Raw genomic sequence first — 17,668 nt, 5'->3', positions numbered from 1 at the left:
ACTACTTGAAGAAATACAGTATATTTAGCTCATTATATTAATGTACCACATAGTCAGGCCCTTGACGTTAGTAACCGTTAACATAACAACTGTTAGGCTACAAGCTAGCGCTAACTAGCTAACTAGCTTGGTTATCAAAGTGTCCCTAATTCATGTTAAATGTTATATTAATTGTCATGATTGTATTATAATGTTGCTTAACGAAAGAATAGGTGTGATGGTTATGTACTTCATTAAATAAATAAACAACCCAAATATTTCTGTGTGCTTTAGTACAACGGCTAAGCTAACAAGCCAGGTATAATGAGCGAAGAGAAAGCTAACTGTTAATGCTAACATGTAGGCCTAAATGAAGTAATAGCTTCATTAAATGTTACTCACCGGAATAAAACTGGGGCAATGACTTGCTGGATTGTTGGTTGGTATAGCTAGGGACACAACAAGCCATATTATGTCCGAGTTTTGGATGCAATTCCCAGCTTGGATGAAATTCAGTGTCACCTAAAGCAGACACACCTCTAAAGATGAGTCACTTTAAGTCTTAATATCATTTAAATGTTGAGTTATATTAAATTGCACCCCTGTATAGCAGTCATGAAGAGGGAGTTTAGCTATTGATACCGTAAACTGCGCAAACATGTCTATTTCTGCTGAACAATTGGGCATTTTAACATGAAGGTCTATGGGGATTGACTCGCTTTAGAAGCCAGCCTCAAGTAAGTGGCCATTCCAGGAAATACAGTTTTTATTTCAGATATAATGACTCTTATAGTGATATTATACAGCTCTTATTTAGCATTTTATCGTTGAACTCCCATATCATTGCTGGACTTACAATGAACAGTTAAAAGAAATGTCATCAGCAGAGATTTCCTTTTGATTTCATGCATTTTTCTGTTACTACTCAAAACCTGGTGCCTACGTTACTCAGAGTGCCACTGGACTGCAAACCTTTTAGTCTGATATTGAGTTGTGTTATCCTAGAATCAACTAATGTGCCTTAGCTGACTTAATGCCTTAAACCTATAGTCTGCAGAAATGAGCAGCTAGTTACATATTTCTGGTAAAGTCACTACTTTTTAACTTTGTAGTCTTTAGTCTGTGACTCTTTTGGGTGTCACACAACTCTTTCTGGAGCCACTAAAGATTGTATAACACTTTCAGAAACACATTTAACAGAATGTAATTGGCAATTTGGTCTGGCTATCAGTTCTGTGATACTGTGACACCACAAATACCTCAGACCTTCACTATATAGACCTCAGTCACACTGTTGACAGGACATCTTCACTTGCCGACAGGGTCAAATATTACTCTTTGTGTTTCACATTTTCACACCATGAAGGTTGAATATGTGTCAAGCCTTCCCTACAGCTTCGAAAAGCAATTTTAGTACTGAGTTAAAGGCTGGTGCTGCAGAAGTGGATTCAATTGACTGAGAGGCATTTTATTGCTTCATTTTTTAGGAGGAATTTTGTGCTATGTTTGTTGTTTCAAACTTTAACTGCATGAAAGTTAAGCAAAAAATAATGAAAATGTCTTCCTTTTCCAACATCAATACATCACATTTTGATTTATTTTGGACAAAGTGCCTCTGAGCTAATAGAAAACAGGACATTGTTTAAGTAAGGTTAGTGCAACCCCAAAGAAGTGCAGTTGTTTATGTATGTTTTCAGGTAGTGGTACATCATGTGAAAGCACTATTTTTAGGTGTCTAACATTTGGATTGTAAATAATTCCCTGCCACGCTACCCATTGACATTAGAGCTGTACACAGAACAGATAAATGGTTAAAAAGCGTCCAAATAAACTTTAATCTTGACAAATTCTAATGTTAATTCCCACAAAAATCACCAGAACAAAAACAGAAATTCTTCTTGGGTAATGTTGGTATTCCTTCCACTGTTTTGTTTTGTGGGATTTCTGTTGTGTCATCACATTTTTTGGTTTTGGCTCCGACAGTGTGCTTGTGCAATCTGCTAAAAATAACAGATTTACATCGAGTGGTTTTGCCTAACACTTTGTGAAGGCAGTGTAAAAGCTGCAGAGATAATGTTCATTGGCAATTGTTTCTCTCTGATCGATAAGGTTATTTCTTTTATACCTGTATAGATTTTTTTGTACAAAACACTTTCACCCCACAGATATTCAATCCATGTCCAATCCACTTGAATTGAAGCTTACACGAGACGTGACCCTCTGAGTCTCTGCAGCAAAACACTCACTAATAACACAGCAGGGAAATATCTGGTAAATCCTGTTTGAGGCTGCACAAACATGTTTATTAAAGCTAATTTATTCATGATGCATTTGGTTTTATTAACGTTTGCGTTCCTTTTTATTGAATATGTTAGTCTTCTTATTGTACATCTGCACCTTCCCTTTGCTGTTACAGTGTGAATTTCTTTGCTGTGGAACTTTTTAAATCTGATTTATCACATTTTTTAACTAATAGATCAAAGTTGTGATGTCAAAGGAGTTATTAAACCTACTGGAAATGATCACTTAACTTCCGTGCAACTTGATGAAGCTTTAAAGCCTCTTTTAGCTCCTTGTTTTTGTTCTCTTTCAGTCACAGCCAGCAGATTATTCAACCGGAGGTGTAAGTAGGTTTAATATAAGTATACAAGTCAGTCAGACATTGTAAGTGCCTCAAGTTTAGTAAAATATTGGACTACAATGTCACCCTTAGCCAACTGATTTACGTTTCCCCAACATGCTGTAGGCTATACACACATTCAACATGCTTTAGCTGCCAAAACATCATTATTAATTTCCCAGTTATATGATTTGTAAAGATATAACTCTCAAAATTGATTTTATGTATTTTATTGTTGGTTTTATTATCTAGTGCCTCTTGTTCTGTAAAGGATTAAGCAACATGTAATTTCTCAGGAACAGGAAGTGGCTGTTAAACATGTTCCCAGCTGTAATATACACAGCCATATTTGCAGTTGCACAGTATGGATCATTATGGATCAGTACAGGGAGAGGGGGGGGGTGAATCCAGGCCGGTTAGAGGCAGCTCTTCCCCCTGACACAGAGCTCTCTCTCCCCGGTCACAGAGCTCTGCTGCTCGGAAGACCAGTAGAGGTAGAAGTGAGTGTTTCTTTGCTCAGTGATTAAGGGGGGAGGACCAATGGCAACAAAGGAGCGAAGAGGGACGCTGGCTCCTCCCTCCCTCCCTCCCTCTCTCTCTCTCTCTCTCTCTCTCTCTCTCTCTCTCTCTCTCTCTCTCTCTCTCTCTCTCTCTCTCTCTCTCTCCCTCTCTGCTTTATACAGGCATATAATCCCTGAGTTGACCCAGAAAACAAACTGACTGCCGAGACGCCGCACAGTTCCTATCCGCTGCAGGGCTGCATGTAGCCGGATCACCAGCTGCACAGAGACCCCCCCTCCGGAACAGAAACTTCTTCACAAATCCACATTCAAACATCGGGTAGGTGCTGTGTGTTTTTGTTCTGTGTTTCCTGCTTTTACAGCGTTTGCACCACGGACTGTTTTATGTAATGATTGGATTTCACCTTGCAGCGGTACACGGTTTCTTGTGTAATAATGCCATTTACAAAGTGGCTGAATGAGAAGCTCCACAGATGTAATTAGGGGACATTAGAGCCTGATTTTAAGGAGGATGTATCAGCTAAAAAGGATTCACACAGCAAGGGAAACACAGTGGGGATTTTAAGGCTATTTAATTAGGGAACAAGAGCATGATTTTAAGGAGGATTGTATTGCTTCAACCAATCAGGAGTAGAAACACAGTTCATTTTTTAGAGGGATCACAGAGTAATGATTGGATTTCACCTTGCAGCGTTACATGGCAGCTTGTGTAATAATGTAATTTACTGAGTGGCTGAATGAGATCATTTTAAGGCTGTTATTGGATCGGGAAGTGTCTTGTTTTATCAGAATCCCTGTATTTGTCCCGCAGCAGGGACATGGACAAATCAGCTAAAAGGGATTCAATTGCTTTAAGCAGTTTTTTGGGAGGATCATAAAGTGATGATTGGGTTTTACCTTGCACAGAAAAAGAGGTAATTATGTAATTTACGAAGTGGCTGAATGAGAAGCTCCGGAACAGGATATGAAGGAGGATTTTAGGCTGGTATTGGACCGGGAAGTGTCTTGTTTGATCAGCTAAAAAGGATTCAGTCGCTTCAAGCAGTCAGGGAAACACAGTTCCTTTTTTGGAGGATCATAACATAATGATTAGATTTCACCTTGCAGCGTTACATGGTTTCATGCTTGGGTTTTAATGTCATTTGAAGTGGCTGAATAATGATAAAGGAGGATTTTAGGCTGTTATTGGACGGGGAAGTGTGTTGTATTATCAGCTAAAACCCCATTTAGAGTAACGCTTTAACAAACCCATCAAAGCACATTAGAGAGTCAGTGTGATCTGTTTGTCATCTGCTGGTAATCTTAATTGAGGATCTTTTTGTAATGACTGGTTTGGCTAGTGGGGGGGGGGAGCATTCCTCTGCGTCCTTTTGGCTGCAAGCAAGAGTATTACTGCCCTCCCTCGTCGGTGTGATAATACCTCACTGGTGTGGAGGTTAGAGATTACTGGTTTTTATTTAAAGAGGGACACTTCTGATGTGGTTCAAAGAGAGAAATGGAAACTAGAGATGGAGGGAGGTGTTTCAACACAGAGGGGTTTTAAAGGGTAACTCCAGGGGTTTTGTATCAGTGGACTGCTATTATGATTTTTAATCTCTAGTTTGGATCACAATTCAAAAAACATTGGATCCTGCATTTCCTGTAGTGCAATTGGATAGTGGCTGTTTCCTTGTTTGATCCTCCATGCCTCTTAAATGCTCATATTTGTGATGAAAATGGGATTTAAAATATGGATAAAATATCAAGCATCTGAGAAAACCCTGGTGACATCATAAGCTTTGGGGGGTGTATGTGATTAATTTGATTATTCAATTACATTTTTGATTTTAGGATGTTTAAATAATCCTAATGTTGCCATTTAGAAAACTCGGATTTCATTTTCTTTCTGGTAAAATGTTCTAGTTTTCACGTCTTAGCTTTCCAGAGTCCCCACGATTTGCGGGGGAGGTTCATTGGATTTACTAGAGATTGTTCCTAGTGACCTTATATTTAAACATTTTGGATTCCCACATTTCTTCCAGTAAAATGTTCTGGTTTTCACCTCTTGGCATTGAAGCGGCACAACGCCTTAATGTAAACCAAAAAAAAATGGCCTACCCTCAAGTTATTTTGGCAAATATGCAAACACTTCCACTCAACAGTGCAACGTCCATTTTTATGGCAAGAGAAGAAGTCTATCAGAGTTATTTTTATAGCGTTAGCAACCTATTTGGATTACATTTTGATAGCTAACACAAGCTGGCTGTAATGCTCTGTCGAGAGATCCAAACAGAAGCAGACCAATCGTTTTTTTAATGCACCAGAATATATATCGGCCAAAAACTACAGACTTGCAGGAGCTTCATTCGTATACAAATAATATTAATGGTATGTTTCTGTCATGTGTTTAGGCTCTCTTTCGGGGCAGAACCAGAACATGTAACCTGTTCTTATAGTGAAATATCCTGTAGGTTCTGGTCCCTGTTTGATATGCAACTCACAGTCATCCTCCTTCATGAAGTAAACTGTGGACATGGTTTAATATTTTGGTCTGCAAGAAAACTGTGAAAAATGTCCACTTGAAACACAGAACATCGTGAAACCAGGCTGAGTAGCACTGTCCCCTTTTAAAGAGGAGAGGTTTATATTAGTATGTTTTGGGGGTGGGTGTGTGGGAGAGAAACTGCAGACCTTTTACATGCACAAAAACCTTTATAACACACTAAAGGAAAGGGAAAACCCCCCAAAAGCCGAATAGGGCCTCTTTAAATCATGGGTATTTCAGGCATAATGCAGGTTGTATTTAAATTTAACTTTCTGTCTCTTTTTGTTCTTCCAGGGCGACAGACGCCATGGCTGAACACATGATGATGCCCATGCAGCACGGCTTCAGGATGGGCATGAATGGACCCCCGCAGCACCAGGGTCAGCCCGGCTTGCGCGCGATGCACAACGGCCAGGTGATGCATTATGGGAGGAACCCCCAGAGCAACATGGAGGCCGCCATGAGGCAGCGGCAGGGCATGGTGGGCCCCGGAGGCATGGCGGGCCCCGTGAACACCGCTCCCATGGCCAACCACCACCACCAGATGATGTCCGGGAACATGATGTACAACGGGCAGCAGCAGCAGCAGCAGCAGCAGCAGCACCACATGCACCCCCAACAACAACAACAACAACAACAACAACAACAGCAACAACAACAGCAACAACAGGGGCATCCACAACATCAACAACAGGGACACCCACAGCAGTACATCCCCGGAAACCTCACCTCCCAGCAGCTGATGGCCAGCATGCACCTGCAGAAACTCAACACGCAGTACCACGGACACCCTCTGGTTTCGAACGGCCACCACATGCAGAACGGAGCTCAGTACCGGGTCAATCCGGCGCAGCTCCACGCGGGCATGCAGCACCTCGGAGGACCGCAGGGACAAAACATGGACATGGATCTGATCGACGAGGAGGTGCTGACGTCGCTGGTGCTGGAGTTCGGGTTGGACCGCGTTCAGGAGCTGCCCGAGCTTTACCTGGGACAGAACGAGTTCGACTTCATATCGGACTTTGTGTGCAAACAGCAGCCGAGCACGGTGAGCTGCTGAGCCCAAGCTTTTTCAGACTGGACGACCCCCCCTCCCCCAAAGAATGAGTAGCACAGCGAGGAGGAGACAATCTCTCTGTTCGGCTGTTTCTGTGTCTCTGACGCCTTGACACTGAGGAGAACGCACCGGGTTTCTCCTCTTTGAGCCGGCGCCACGAAGATTTTGATGAGGCGTCCTGTTTGTACCCATCTGTGCCTGCATTGCCAAGGCTTTGGGATATTTAAAACAAACACTCTGAGTCTGCTACATCCTCTAAACGACACCTTCAAACAGTAGCAGAGTCATTTCTAAAAGGTAGTCCCCTTCAGTTTGTTGGTACAAAGGATGAAGGGATTATTTTTTCTGAAATTCATATTGAAGGCTGGCTCTTCAAAAACTGAGCTGTCCATGAAAGGCAGGAGGTTGTGCAGCATTCCTGATGGGGGTTTATCTGGGATTGGTTTGGGTGAAATGTGCTGCATTGCTTCTTTCATTGTCATTAACCTGACTCCGGATTAAACCTGCAATCAATAAACGCACCGCATCTGCTCCACGCTCAATAACTGTGATCGAATCATCGGGAAAAAGTAGCTTCGAGAGGTCGGCTTAGAAACAAAGCATTTATCTTTTAGAAAAATGCCCTCTGCTCCACAAAGGTTGGGGGGTTACTGCTTTTGTAGGATTGCAAGCATTTCAAATGAGGGGGAAATGTGGCCTGTTTTACAAGATCTAGAAAAAGCCAAAAAAAAAAAAAAGGTCACGGGTCTGAGGTGGGTTTTTATTTCTAAAAAGACAAAAAAAGAAGTGTGTGTGTGATGGCAGAATCAGTGTGTGTGTGTCTGTGTGTGTGGTCAGTGAGGCATTCAAAACCTGGCGTCCTCCCTTAAACCCTGTGAGCTGAAGGAGATCGGAGAGAGGTTTAAGACTGTGGACACAATGTGTGGATCCCCCCCCACACACACACACACACCTCCCTCCCTGCAGCACTTAGTTTAATCATCATTTAAATCTGCTACCTGTGGCATTGATTTCTCTTCTGCAGGAAGGAGCACAGAGCGTGCAGAAGTTGTTGTTCTTGCCATAGATTAGCTTACTCTGCTGCTTTTTCCACTGATTACATTTAAATTACACGTTCTCACACGCTTGTCTTAATTGAGGTCGGCTTGCACATTCTCCAATGACTCAATAATTATAAAATGGACATGTTCTGTGGGGCTTTTCTTTTTTTTTTGGTGCAGTTGGTAATTAGGTTTTTGTCAAGGTTGCTGCTTTGCCGCTGCAGGCTGGTGGAGAGAAAACGTCCTGCACTGGTTTAGAGCTATTAGTGGAGCTGTTAGCGGGTCAGGGCTGCGATGTAGAGTGGTGCAGGGATGACATGTAGTTAGCATTGTCTATTTTGTGTCAAGCAAACGTTTATGACACTTACACGATTTGTTCAGAAGGATAGTCTCCACATATTAACACCACTTAATGATTTCTGAAGTTAAAAGCGATCTATAAAGGAACTACAGCACGGTCACATGACTTCACGTCACCACCGCTAAGCTAAAGGCGGCTAATGTTGGGCTATAAAGGAACTACAGCTCGGTCACATGACTTCACGTCACCACCGCTAAGCTAAAGGAGGCTAATGTTGGGCTATAAAGGAACTACAGCACGGTCACATGACTTCACGTCAACACACCTAAGCTAAAGGAGGCTAATGTTGGGCTATAAAGGAACTACAGCACGGTCACATGACTTCACGTCACCACCGCTAAGCTAAAGGTGGCTAATGTTGGGCTATAAAGGAACTACAGCACGGTCACATGACTTCATGTCACCACCGCTAACCTAAAGGCGGCTAATGTTGGGCGTGATGATGTTTAGTCGTCTCATTTGGGCGCTTGTTAGCAGACGCTGTTTTTTAATTAACCAGTGGGGTATTTACTGACTTATTTTATGTCGTAAAACAAACATCCCTTCAGCTTGTGTTAACCACAGACGTTATTTCAGGCTAACAATGTAAAGCGGTCTCAAAAAAATCATTGAATTCATGACAAGGTATCCCAGAAGTGCTAAATGCTAACACATTTCCTGGTTTTAGGACTCATTCCTGCACCACTCTTCAGTGTTCTGCCTCTCTGAAGCTCTGCCTCCTCTCCACTCACACACTGGGCTTTGACTCGCTGTTGTAAAGGCAGAAAAAGTGACGCCTTCCTGCCCACGAGCTCACAGTGAAAATCCTCCTGGCCTTAGTGACCTCTGATTTCCGCTGTATGAAAAAGCGCAGCCTTCTTGTGTATCGTATCTTTGTACTGTAGACTAGAGGTGAACACACATTTAAGGTACTTCTTTCAGATGTAAATGTGAATCAGTGGCTGATTTTTCGATGTGTTAACGAAAGATTATATCCTACATTTTTTACAAACCGGTGTGTAGATTCAGTGTGAGTTGACGGAGGGTTTGTGGGCCGACTGCATGTTCGGGACGCCAACACTTTCCCACAATGCAGCTGAGAATGTACACGTGGTGGCGTCTTCAGATGGTAGTGTGAGATTGTACTCCTTATTCTAAATTACAACATTCATTTGGGTAACCCTCCCACCCCCCACCCTCTTCCTGTCCCCCCCCCCCCCAAAGCTTTTGTAATGTTATTGATTCTATTTTAAGAAAATGTATTTATTTTCAAATAAAATATTTATTTAAAGAAATGTTTTCCTTGGATGTCACTGATTCCTCTACTTTACATTTTCACATCAGGAGCCATACACATATATATAGCACTGGGAACGATGGTGCGGTTTACCTTTCCTGGTTGACTTGTATTCTGTTGGTGGTTTAAGTCTCTTCTCCACCCACAAGAAGTGATGAGCAAACACAAGAGCAAACAGATCCTAAACAGTAGTTAGTCAGCACTCAGTGTACACACACACACACACACACACACACACACACACACACACACACACACACACACACACACACTGTTCCTTGTAGTGTTCTGAAAGTTACTATTTTGAGTACTATTTACTCCATTTCACAAGTACTGTAAGTCTTTTAATTACGTCATCAGTGGATGGTATTGAAATAAATTACAATTCTTGACAAAGAAAATCTACATTTTCATAAAAATATTCCCATAAGATAGAAGAAAAACCTTCAATCATAAACAAAGAGTGTTTACAGGGTAGAAATCCAATGCTGCATTGATTTAGAGACACTGGTTAAGGATTTAATGGAAGCTAGTGATAGAAAATTAGACTTTTCAAGGAAAAAATGCAGAATTTTCAGTTAAATATTCATATAAAATATTAAATCCAGCTCATTTCTTGCATACAAAGTAGTGTGTCCTACTTTTGAAGTGAAGAAATAACAATACTGCATTAATGCAACATGGAAGCTTTTGAAAAATGAAGATGTTCAGCAAAAGAAATTGAGATTTACTTAAAAATATCTGTGTAAAATGAGCTGACTGTCGGTGGCTGTATTCTAATTTTACTTCTTTAATGTGTACATACTGTATTGTTTTAGGAAACCTGTTTCAAAGCGTCTATCTTCTAAGACCTTAAAATGTCCTCATTTGCTTCTCAATGTGACCGCACATCGTCTGCAAAGTTTTGTTTCAACGTCAGAAGAACATTTCCGTGGGGATTTATGTGAAAAATATGAAATATAGTCTCATTATAATTCTAATTAGCTGTGCAGTAAAGTCATATTAAAAGGACCTGAAATACTCCTGATGTTCGGAGAGGCAGCGCTTTGTCCTTGAGCTGCTTTTAATGGATTTTTAAGAACGGTCTGTGGACATGCAGACATACGGAGGAGCAAACCTGCAGCAGAAAAACAAATATTAGTGGAACTTATTTTAGAACGACCCTAAAGAAAATTAAGAATAACCAGAAAAAAAAGTTGTTTTCATGCAAATAATATAAAAATGAGAAAATATATTAAATATTATTTAAAAAATGCATAAAAATAAAAAGAAATCAGATATTAAAATTATGAAAAAGGCAAAATATGACAATAAAAATCCCACAATTTAGGAAACAGGAAGAAATAATAAAACATATTATAATTAGAAATTATTATTACAATATTAAATCAAAAGTAAAAGAAATTAATCATGTTTAAATAAATGTGTTTTTTCATTATAATGATTATTTTATTTTAAAAATGTTATTGTTATTTTTAAGAGTTTTCTACATCACTTTTAAGTTTAATATTTTAAGCACACATAGCATCTGGTGTCAATATGTGCTGCCACTTTAAATGGTTTCTAAACTTGACATAAAGTCTGTGATTATGCTATAAGAAATGTCCTTTTGACCTGATGAGTTGTGAAATTTCTCGTCAGATGGCAGAGACAGCTTTGTCAACAGTCAAACCAGAACAAAAGTTGACAGCTGACGGGAAGACAACACGGAGGTACAACAATAAACATTTGGTACAGGACTTTACTGGATCCAGAGACATGTTCAGTCCTGACGGCTACACAGTCTTACTAGAAGCAATTACAGACGGATAAGTGAGATAAGATAACAGATGGTTTCAGTCATGTCACGAGATATAGGAGTGTTCACGACAAGCACATGAATACAGGGATAATCTATTGTAACAACAACCAGCAGCTACACCGCCGCAGGCTGAGGTGCGGTCATGAGTTAGCAACCACATATGAAGGCCAAACAAGAGCTGAAAGGAAAACGAAAGGAAGTCAATGGGAATTAGATTTTGGTTGTTGGCCTGAACATAAAATACGTCAGTAAATACTCCACCGGTGATTTTAAACAGCGTCTGCTAACAAGTGTCTAAATGAGACGACTAAACGTCATCACGCCCAACATTAGCCGCCTTTAGCTTAGCGGTGGGGACGTGAAGTCATGTGACCGTGCTGTAGTTCCTTTATAGCCCAACGTTAGCCGCCTTTAGCTTAGCGGTGGTGACGAAAAGTCATGTGACCGTGCTGTAGTTCTTTTATAGCCCAACATTAGCCGCCTTTAGCTTAGCAATGGTGACGTGAAGTCATGTGACCGTGCTGTAGTTCCTTTGTAGCCCAACATTAGCCTCCTTTAGCTTAGCGGTGGTGATGTGAAGTCATGTGACCGTGCTGTAGTTCCTTTATAGCCCAACATTAGCCTCCTTTAGCTTAGCGGTGGTGACGTGAAGTCATGTGACCGTGCTGTAGTTCCTTTATAGCCCAACATTAGCCACCTTTAGCTTAGGTGTGTTGACGTGAAGTCATGTGACCATGCTGTAGTTCCTTTATAGCCCAACATTAGCCTCCTTTAGCTTAGCGGTGGTGACGTGAAGTCATGTGACCGTGCTGTAGTTCCTTTATAGCCCAACATTAGCCTCCTTTAGCTTAGCGGTGGTGACGTGAAGTCATGTGACCGTGCTGTAGATCCTTTATAGCCCAACATTAGCCACCTTTAGCTTAGCGGTGGTGACGTGAAGTCATGTGACCGTGCTGTAGTTCCTTATAATGAAAAATCCCATTGGCTTAATGTGGAGGGAACCAGGGAGATGCTAATTTCAGGGTCCAACACAAAAATCTGTCATCCCTGCACCAGTCTCTCTCTCTCTTAATCACTCCAGTGTCAACTTGAACTCCACAAATCTACAGAAACTGAAGTTAAGAGAAGCTTATCTCCCTTAAATATAAACAGGAAACTGTATCATTGGGTCACTTCCGAAATGAGGCAGGGGTAAGTGTGTGTGTGTGTGTGTGTGTGTGTGTGTGTGTGTGTGTGTGTGTGTGTGTGTGTGTGTGTGTGTGTGTGTGTGTGTGTGTGTGTGTGTTCTAGATTTATCCTAAAATGAAAGGCTGCTGGTCTCATATGGTCCACTCAGAGCAGCCCATTAAATCAAGAGTCATTCCTTTCTTCAAATATTAAGAAATTAAAAATATTTTCTCAAAGAGCTTTTTTTAATTGAAGGCAAAACCAAAGTCCTGAAATACATGGTAGACCACTTCACTTTACTGTATGGTTTGCTGAGTCCGACAGTGAAAACACTCAGTAGTTTTAGAGTAGAGTATCCGCCAGTTCAGGTCTAAAACAGTGACAGGCAGGCAGAGAGTGAATCAATAAGAGATGGAAATTGGTCAGGAATAGTCCACAGTGTAGAATCGGAGGATGAAACCCTCTTTATTAGTCACATACATGCACACAGCAGAGCACACACAGTGAAATTGGTCCTCTGCATTTAACCCATCCTAGTACTAGGAGCAGTGGGCAGCTATTGTGCAGCGCCCGGGGAGCAATGGGGAGGGGGGGTTGGAGGTGTCCGGTGCCTTGCTCAAGGGCACCACAGCAGGGCCCAGGAGGTGAACTGGGACCTCTCCAAGTAGCAGTCACTTTCCATATTTCAAGTCTGTTCGGGGACTTGAACCGGCGACCCTACGATTCCCAGTCCAAGCCCCTACTGACTGAGCCACTGCTGGACGTGTGAAAACAATAGCAAATGTGTTCTGCGTAACAGTGAGAAATTATGTAGTAATACCAGATCTTTAATGTCAAAGTGGCCACACTGTCCACCATAAAGTGAAACAGAAATCCTCAACAGTACACACACCTCAATGTGTACACTACACACACTAATGTGTCATATCTTCCCTGGCTGTAAAATAGCAACCGGTTCCTTCTTGACTAGACGGGTTCACTTCGCACAGCAAGGCGTCAACGGCAAACATCTCTTAGCCATTTCTGCTCCAAATGTTTTAATTGTGCATATCTGTGACTCATTAAAGTCAGACTGATTTATGGACTATGTCACTTTGATCATTTATAAGAGTGAGTTATAGTCAGGCCTCTGTAGCGATGAACAGCTAACAGGCCCAGGCGTGTTCAGCGTTAACACGTTTAGTTTGTTGTGTTGTACACCCAGACAAACACATCAGCATAGGACTGAAGCGGGCACAATGAGGGGGCTGCACTCAAAAACAAAGGACAGACTCCCACTGAATTATCATTTACCATTCACTACAAGACTTTCTGTAATATTAAAAGTAAAACAATCATCATCATGTTCAATTTAGTTGCTTTAAAATGAATCTAAATAATACAATACAATTAAATAGAATAGAATACAAAAATCAAAGTAAATCAAACTTTATGCAATTAAATTGAATTAGATTAAAATAACAAGCAAAGTTAAAGTTAACATTTGTAAACTGTACGGTATTAAATATATTGCATTTAACTCTTTTAATTAATATTTATTTTCCGGGAAATTGGTGACACTTCATTTAATGCAATTGATTTAGTCTTGTTTTAATTTATTGTATTTATTTAATGTTGTTTGATTTATTTTGTTTATTTAATGGTTTTTATTTGATTGATTTCATCTTGTTATGTATATAAACATGTAAGACGCTCAAATGTGATCTTTGCTTTACGATAAAGTGGAAAAGTGCAAAATAAAATACCTTTTTTTTGTTGAAATAATGTTTTATGAGATAAAAAGTTAAAGTAAACTTGTCGTCCTTGTTAACAAAGGAGATGATGAAGGACGGTATGATGCAATAGGATTGAACCTCGCCCTTTCCCAGGCTCGGTGACGATCTGCGCGTTCCTGTGAACACTCTCAGGTAGATCTCCCTCCCAGCGCCTGCAGCAGTAACGTGTCTCAGTCCTCTCGTCTGCTTTTCTCTCGCTGCGTCTCGCCGTCTGAGAAGGTTGTTTCTCGCCGCCACTGCCTCCATCACTGACTCAGCCGCTGTGACTCACCCCTCTGGTGGGGAGGCTGCTGCAGGGCGGTGGACAAAAGGAAAGCAGCAATGCACAAGAATCCACAGTGTGTGCAGTAGGCTACGGTCACAGAACGCAGTGTGAGACCACAGGAGAGTGTTACCGTGCTGATGATCCTCTGTTACACCGAGGAGACGTGTTACCTGATGTTTGTGATTCTGTTTGCTGCTGTCTTTTTATTAAAGAGGACATACTCTACTCCTTTTCAGGTTCATATTTGTATGTGGTGTCTCTCCTGGGACATGTCTCCATGCTCTAATGTTCAGAAAGCTCTTTATGTTTCTCATACTGCCTGTGTTGCAGCCCCTCTTTCACCCTCTGTCTGAAACCAGAGCCCAGTCTGCTCTGATTGGTTAGCTGGCCGGCTCTGTTGTGATCGGTCATCCGCTTAGAGATGTCCCGCCCCTTAGCCTATCACGTACAATGTGTGAGCATGAGCGTTACATAGTGATGTCAGTGTGTTCCAGAAGTAAACAAAGGAGTCCAATGGAGGCGTTTCAGGCAGGGATGGGAACACTGGGATTTTAGCCTTTGCAGACCATTGACATGCACTAAAACCTTTGGAACACACTACGGGAAAGGGAAAACCCCCCTCTCCCTTCTGTATACAGCACATCTTCAGGTTTGGCTAATGTGAAGCTCATTCTTTATTATCAAATGTATTATTAATAAAGCCTGCCGGATTCTTGTTATTTTAGGTTTGTATCTTCATGGTTGTTTGCACTTTTAGTCATTGTATTTGGATAGAAACGTCAGCCAGATGAGGTCTAATGTGATGCTTGTGGCTCGTGTCAGGTACCTTCACGTGGCAGAGCCAACCTAAAGCACCCAGCGTTGAAAACAATCCCCTTATGCATCAAATCGTTAGGGCTAACAGAAGAAAGAACAGGAAGGGATTAATTGAAAGTGTTTTATTCAAAGCAAAACATTTTACACATTTTACATCTAGGGCACTGGTGTTGGGAGCTGGAAGGTCACCGGTTCAAGTCCCCGAAAGACCAGAATGTACATTTCCCCTCTGTGGGACCATTAAGGGTTTCTTCTTCTATTTGAATCGTCCCAGTGTTTGTCGTCGTCCTCTCGGTGTCATAACTTCCTCTGGGTTTCTCGCTCATATTTCTAATTCAAATGAATAAGGTGTGTTACCAGGAGCTTTGAATACAGTCACCTGCTGTGACTCTATTCCAGTCTGTTCAATAGAAAAACAGACCAGGGTGACTTTCTAATTCTTCAAAAAAAATCAGGTGGAGTCATGACTCAGACTCAGACACAATAACAGGTTCCTCAACACACATTTATTACCCGAAGGTGTGGTCTGATTACAACACCTGAACTAAATCAAACAGCAGAGAATAATCACCTCTAGATTTAAATAAACTTTGAGGAGAGTAACACCGCTGAAGCAACGGAGGGTTTTATATTTCCTCACCATAATATGATTTGTCTCATGGCACAACCAGCTCGTTTACGGGACATGGGAATAAGGTGCGAGCGCTGTGAGTAAAAAGTGAAGAGGAGACGCCCTTTTTTGCACCGCGCCGCGGGCCGTAAACACAGCGCTGAGATCATCACAAGCTGCTGGAAACCAGTTATAGAGGACAACACAGTGACGTCAAGTTTACATAATGAAGCCAACCGACACGGCGGATAAAAGATTAGATAAGAAAGAGATGAAGAACCTCCTTGAGACCCAGTCACTTAAAAATACTTAAAAACTGTCCTACTGTAAAAATAGAACAGACCGTTGCTAAGGAGAACAGCCTGTTGCTAAGGAGAACAGCCTGTTGCTAAGAAGAACATACTGTAGCTAAGAAGAACATGCTGTTGCTAAGGAGAGTAGACCTCTAGGAGCTGAGGTGTTCAGTGGCAACACTTCCAGATATGGTATGAATGTGATGATGTGATATCTGAATAGTGCTTTGTTCAGGGTTGTATTTATTCAGTTGCCACACAGAGAGGGGAGTAATGTAAACATAGCGGTTGTAGGGGGGGTTTCCTGAAGTATTTTAGTTCAAGGGAAATCGCAGTCATGGTATCTCTTATCAAACCCCACCCCCACACACACACACCCACACACACATAATGGGTTTCCCAACATGATTTCATAACGAGTAACCCGAATGACAGATGGTAGTGTAAGACATTAATTCAAACAAGAGAAAAGGAACACTCATCTCCTCAAATTCAGAACGTGTCCCGGGAAAAGAGCCCCCCCCCCCCTGTTAAGAAGCTGCTCTTCAGTGGTAGAGTGAACCCTCTCTCTGAGCAGCCCCCAGAGAGACAGAAAGAAATGTAGGAGTTGTTGTTGGAGCCAGCCCCCCCCCACGCTGCTTCACTTCATCCTCCGCCAGGAATCTCCACGGTTCACCGGGCACACGTTGGCCCTGCGCCATCTCCTTGGTTACGTAGATTTGCATGGCAGTCCGGACGTCAGCGGCCCCCCTCCTCACCCCTCCACCGGCTCCTAAATGCGTCAGCAGTCATTGCGACCCTCCTCCTCCTCCTCGCCTCCCTGAAGCACCTCACCCGACTCCCTCTGCACACTGTGTCCTTCAGGCCTCTTCAACTACAAACCCCCCCTCCCCCCCGACCACGCTCTCTATCCTCATTCTTATTCACAAGCACTCTAAATATCCAGATACATCAACACATCACATCCATAGATACTCTGAACACTGAACATCAGCTCAGCCTCACGGTCTGCTCTCCTTAGCAACGGTCAGCTCTCCTTAGCAACGGTCTGCTCTCCTTAGCAACGGTCCGCTCTCCTTAGCAACGGTCTGCTCTCCTTAGCAACAGTCTGCTCTCCTTAGCAACGGTCTGTTCTCCTTAGCGATCATCTGGTCTCTTAGCGATGGTCTTTTCTCCTTAGCAACGGTCTGTTCTCCTTAGCGATGGTCGGCTCTCCTTAGCAACGGTCTGCTCTCCCTAGCAACAGTATGTTCTCCTTAGCAACGGTCTGCTCTCCTTAGCAACAGTATGATCTCCTTAGCGATCATCTGTTCTCCTAGCTACGGTCTGCTCTCCTTAGCAATAGTCTGCTCTCCTTAGCAACGGTCTGCTCTCCCTAGCAACAGTATGTTCTCCTTAGCAATGGTCTGTTCTCCTTAGCAACGGTCTGCTCTCCTTAGCAACGGTCTGCTCTCCCTAGCAACAGTATGTTCTCCTTAGCAATGGTCTGTTCTCCTTAGCAACGGTCTGCTCTCCCTAGCTACGGTCTGTTCACAAGTATCAACAATCTCTGATTTGACTAAA

General features: G+C 42.1%; 1 protein-coding gene across 1 annotated transcript; it reads left to right on the top strand.

Annotated features, from left to right (window-relative positions):
- The first annotated feature begins 3,261 nt into the window (after positions 1–3,261).
- cited4a (Cbp/p300-interacting transactivator, with Glu/Asp-rich carboxy-terminal domain, 4a) lies at positions 3,262–6,935 on the top strand. The gene is made up of 2 exons (XM_063899370.1): positions 3,262–3,439; positions 5,939–6,935. Exon 2 carries the CDS (start codon positions 5,952–5,954, stop codon positions 6,702–6,704), a length of 753 nt encoding a protein of 250 aa, XP_063755440.1. The 5' UTR covers positions 3,262–3,439; positions 5,939–5,951; the 3' UTR covers positions 6,705–6,935.
- Positions 6,936–17,668: the final 10,733 nt, after the last annotated feature.

This window comes from Eleginops maclovinus, chromosome 13 (genome assembly GCF_036324505.1).
Source record: "Eleginops maclovinus isolate JMC-PN-2008 ecotype Puerto Natales chromosome 13, JC_Emac_rtc_rv5, whole genome shotgun sequence".
Lineage (NCBI taxonomy): Eukaryota > Metazoa > Chordata > Actinopteri > Perciformes > Eleginopidae > Eleginops > Eleginops maclovinus.
Note: the sequence above shows the minus strand (reverse complement) of the source record. Positions and strands in the feature narration are given on the sequence as shown.

Coding starts and splice junctions, on each gene's coding strand:
- cited4a (XM_063899370.1), top strand. CDS start 5,952: ATGGCTGAACACATGATGATGCCCATGCAGCACGGCTTCAGGATGGGC.